General features: G+C 39.8%; 1 protein-coding gene across 1 annotated transcript; it reads right to left on the reverse strand.

Annotated features, from left to right (window-relative positions):
• Window positions 1–2,931: 2,931 nt before the first annotated feature.
• LOC106842173 (ATP synthase subunit ATP5MJ, mitochondrial) lies at window positions 2,932–3,301 on the reverse strand. The gene has a single exon (XM_014858536.3). The coding sequence runs from the start codon at window positions 3,271–3,273 to the stop codon at window positions 3,091–3,093; it is 183 nt and encodes a 60-aa protein (XP_014714022.1). The 5' UTR covers window positions 3,274–3,301; the 3' UTR covers window positions 2,932–3,090.
• Window positions 3,302–5,067: the final 1,766 nt, after the last annotated feature.

Below are 5,067 nucleotides of genomic sequence, written 5' to 3' on the forward strand. Positions count from 1 at the left end.
CCCTGCCCTGGCGGAGATTTCTTAAGAGATGGTTTCTCTCTTTAAGAACGAATAGACTTTAAAACATTCTACTCTTTGGTGATTTAAGCTCATGTACGGATATCAAGCAAAATTATTTGCTTTCAGGGAAGCATTTTGCCATTTAGGCACGTATTAATATCCCCTTCTAAGTGTAGACATCTCTCACCTAACACAGAATAGAATTTTTTAAAGTTTCCTTAAAGTGAATTTCTGCTAAATGAATCCTTCCATTATAAATTCAGATAGGCTTTCTGCAAAACAAAACAAAACAAAAAAGACAACAGCACTGCCTTTAAAGGTAAGAAAATTATACTGAAAAAAGTAAGCAGCTACAAATCACATCTACTGAAAATGCACGCTTAACTGTACAGCAGTTAGCAAGTACTCCACGCATTTTCATTATTGAACTAACAAATTAATAATAATAACATTGGCCATATTTTTTCAATTCTCCTCTGTCCGTGAAAGGCTTATCTGCTTACTAAATCTAACTCAGAAAATGCCAACACGACCACCCCTGCAAAAGAAAAGATCTAAATTTATCCAGAAACACTGACGGCAATTCCGTGTCTCGCGGTTTCGCGCCTGGTCCCCCTGTAGCTACCGCAGTTCCTGGAGCTTTAGGATTTGCCTAAGCTCTACTTTACCCTCAAACCTCCATACATTCCTAGTTGTAGCTCTACAGCAATTTTTTATACGTTTGCTTTAATTATGCTTCTAGAATTTGCTTTCATCTTACCAATTTATTAGGTAAAGAGGTGAGTGGGTAGTTGTTTAGTTTCCTGAGACGACAGAATCTAATATCCAAGCCTTAATATGAGCGGCCTGATTTCTAAAAACACACCTGTCTGCTTACTAATCTGGTGAACCTGACCCCACAAACACCACCACTGCTCTCCCAGGGAGGCAGCTCCAAGACATCTGAAAATGTCACTGATGAAGTCCCCGCCAGGGGATTAGAGACCTCGTGGTTGCACACGGTCTGCTAGGAAATCATGCTTGTGTGTACACATACGTTTAGAACTACTAGAAATGCTGAATTTCAGATGAAATTATTACTAACTCTACATTGCATAACTGAACCTTTCTACTAGTTCTTAAGTTTTCCCACAACAGCGTTTATGCTAGCTCTATTCTTATCCCAGAGCTTCACTGAAAACATAATCTTTATAATTCACCCAACTCTGCTTTTGGTGAGGCCCCTGGGGAGCACGGGTCTATTTGCTTTCTGATTCAAGTTGATGTCTGTCTGCCTGTGTTTCTCTCTCTTTCTCTCTTCCACCTCTTCTCCCTCCTTCCCCTCTATCGACGTAGTCTTTTTTTCCTGCTTCGAGCTCCAGATGGTAGTGATAGACTAGCATTTCTCTAGCTTTCTCTGTCTTTTTTTCTGCAAATTTTATAGCCAAAAGCCAGTGTCCAGCAGGTACATCAGACGCCTGTGGGAGAAAAAAATCCTGAGTTCCACTAGCCACTAAAAGAAGAAAATCACTTAAACTATTGCCATATAATTTGCTATAATATCCAAATTCACAGGCTTTAGGCTGCACGGCTTCCCTTAGCAAGGGACATCCGTAGAAATCCTGATATTCAACTGACATCATCATTGCACCCTAATCTTGACCTCACATACTCACACTCGGTACACACACACAGACACACTGACACAAACATACACACTCACACACATACACATATACACACAAACACACTCGCACACACACATTCACTCAACTTATGAGGTTTCAAGCATACAGAACTTCAAATGACATCAGCCATGGTGACTATAATTTTATGGGCTGGCAAAATCCAAAAATGAAGACTCTAAAGTGTTTTAACAGTAGCCCACAGGTCAGCACTACAATTTCCTGCTGGGATGTCACTCCACTGGTAAATTTCTTGGGATGACTCTCTCCTCTGTAATTGTCCAGGATTGGTCCCCAGCAGGTACTAGCTCCTCCCTCCAGAACTTTCCTGGTGTACACAATACTATCACTTACCAAAATCTACATATGATGTATTTTACTTTTATTATTATTCCTATTTTTTAATCATCTAATTTTTGTATTATACTTTTAATTGGGGTGACATTGGTTTATAACATTATATAAATTTCAGGTGTACATCACGATATTTCGATTTCTGTGTAGATCACATCATGTTCACCACCCAAAGACTAATTGTCATCTATGACAATACACATGTGCCTACTCACCCCTTTCATGCTCCTCCCTCCCCCCTTCCCCTCTGGTAACCACCAATCCAATCTCTGTCTCTATGTGTTTGTTTGCTGTTGTTTTTATCTTCTACTTATGACTAAGATCATACGGTATTTATACTTTCTCCCTCTGACTTATTTCGTTTAGCATAATACCCTCAAGGTCCAGCCATATTGTCACAAATGGCAAGATTTCATCTTTTTATGGCTGAGTAGTATTCCATTTTGCATATATACCACATCTTCTTTATCCATTTGTCCCTCAGTGGGCACCTAGGTGGCTTCCAAGTCTTGGCTATTGTGAATAATGCTACAGTGCATATAGGGGTGCATATATCTTTATGCATTCATGTTTTCATGTTCTTTGCATAAATACCCAGCAGTGGAATAGCTGGATCATATGGTAGTTCTACTCTTAATTTTTTAAGGATTCTTCATACTGTTTTCCATAGTGGCTGCACCAGTTTGCACTCCCACCAGCAGTGGGTGACAGTTCCCTTTTCTCCACATCCTCTCCCACACCTGTTATTTCTCATCTTGTTAATTAAAGCCATTCTGACAGGAGAGAGGTGGTATCTCATTGTAGTTTTGATTTGCATTTCCCTAATAATTAGTGATGTTGAACATCTTTTCATGGGCCTGTTGGCCATCTGTATATCTTCTCTGGAAAAATGTCTGTTTCAGATCTTTTGCCCTTTTTTTTTTTTGCATCTCATAGGTACATTTATTCAGGCCATGAGGAAACGGCACTCCTATAAGTGTACAGCGATGCTCCATGTGTTCATCTAACATAGCTTGTTGAAATTTACAGCCAGACTGACATTCCATCTGATGCGCACTCCAAGTAAAGCTGGTTAATGATGACCATGTGCAGGCACAGAACTCGAAGCTTTCAAAGCTTTACTTCTTTTGTCAGCACTCCTGATTTTATAAACGATGAAGCCCATCAACCCCATTCCTGCCCAAATCTCCTGGTAAACTTGGGTATAGTAGGGCTTCATGGGGACCCAAACATTTTTGATAAGGCTTTGAAGCATCTCGGCGCAGGACCAACGGCTCAGGCCACCACTTTTGCCCATTTTTTAATTGGGTTAGTTCTTTCGTTGTTGAGATGTAAGAGTTCTTTATATATTTTGGATATTAACCCCTTGTCAGATATATGGTTTGCAAATATCTTCTCCCAATTGTTAGGTTGTCTTTTCGTTTTGTTGATGGTTTCCTTTGCTGTGCAGAAGCTTTTTAGTTTGATGTAGTCCCATTTGTTTATCTTTTCTATTGTTTCCCTTGCCCAGTCAGACATGGTACTTGACAATATGCTGCTAAGACTGATGTCAAAGAGTGTACTGCCTATGTTTTCTTCTAGAAATTTTATTATTTGAGGTCTTATATTCAAGTCTTTAATCAGTTTTGAGTTAATTTTTGTATATGGTGTAAGATAATGGTCTACTTTCATTCTTTTGCATGTGGCTGTCCAGTTTTCCTAACACCATTTACTGAAGAGACTTTCCTTTTTCCGTTGTGTGTTCTTGGCTCCATTGTCAAAAATTAGCTGTCCACAGATGTGTGCATTTATTTCCGGGCTCTTGATTCTGTTCCATCGATCTGTGTGTCTGTTTTGGGCCAGTACCATGCTGTTTTGATTACTATAGCTTTGTAGTATATTTTGAAATCAAGCAGTGTGATACCTCCAGCATTGTTCTTTTTCTTCAGGATTTCTTTGGCTATTCGGGGTCTTTTGTTGTTCTATATAAATTTTAGGATTCTTTCTTCTATTTCTGAAAAATGTCATTGGAACTTTGATAAGGACTGCATTGAATGTGTAGATTGATTTAGGAAGTATGGACATTTTAACTATGCTAATTCTTCCAATCCAAGAGCACAGAATATCTTTCCATTTCTTTGTGTCTTCTTCAGTTTCTTTTAACAATGTTTTATAGTTTTCAATGTACAGATCTTTCATCTCTTTGGTTAAATTTATTCCTAGGTATTGTATTCTTTTTGTTGCAATTGTAAATGGTATTGTACTCATAATTTCTCTTTCTGCCACTTCATTGTTACATGTGATGTTTTTTAAAGGGAAGGGGAATAGGAAGTGGAACATTATAAGTCAAGTTTGGTGGGAAGAGAAAATGAGAACTCCAGTACCAGCTTTGGTATGTTGTTTTGGGTTGAACTGTGTCCCCAAAAAAGATGTGTTGAAGTCCTAACCCCCGATACCTCAGAATGTGGCCTTATTTGGAAATAGGGTCTTTGCAGATGTCATCAGTTAAGATGAGGTCATACTGAAGTAGGGTGGGCCCTTAATCCAACGTGACTTGTGTCCTTACAAGAAGAGGGGAGACGGCCATGTGAAGACAGACACTCAAGAACTCCACATGCTGTTGGAGGCAGAGACTGAAGAAGGCAGAGATGGAAGGATGCAGCTGCCAGCCAAGGAATGCCAGGGTCGCCAGCAACACCAGAAGCTGGAAGGGGCAAGGACGGTAGGACAGATCCTACCCAGAATCTCAGAGAGAACACGGCCCTGCTGATACCTTGATTTTGGACTTCTAGCCCCTAGAAAGGTTAGACCACCAATTTCTGTTGTTTTAAGCCCCTCGGTTTGTGGTACTTTGTTACAGCAGTCCTAGGAGACATTTTTGCCTTTATCTTCCTTTAATTCTTTCAAATCACACATTTAATTTGTGAATATAGTCTCAATTTAAGTGATTCAAATGATCCTAGAGAATAAATACCAAAGAGGTGAAAGTCCCCTCCCTCCGCCCCCTTCCCACCCTCCTCCTCAGAGGGAACCATGTTCACAGCATTCCTGCCCTGCTGATTGGCTTCCT

The sequence above is a fragment of the Equus asinus genome, chromosome 1 (assembly GCF_041296235.1).
Source record: "Equus asinus isolate D_3611 breed Donkey chromosome 1, EquAss-T2T_v2, whole genome shotgun sequence".
Classification (NCBI taxonomy): Eukaryota; Metazoa; Chordata; class Mammalia; order Perissodactyla; family Equidae; genus Equus; species Equus asinus.

What these genes read in the sequence shown, in the direction of transcription:
- LOC106842173 (XM_014858536.3), bottom strand. Translation starts at nt 3,273, where the DNA reads ATGCTTCAAAGCCTTATCAAAAATGTTTGGGTCCCCATGAAGCCCTAC.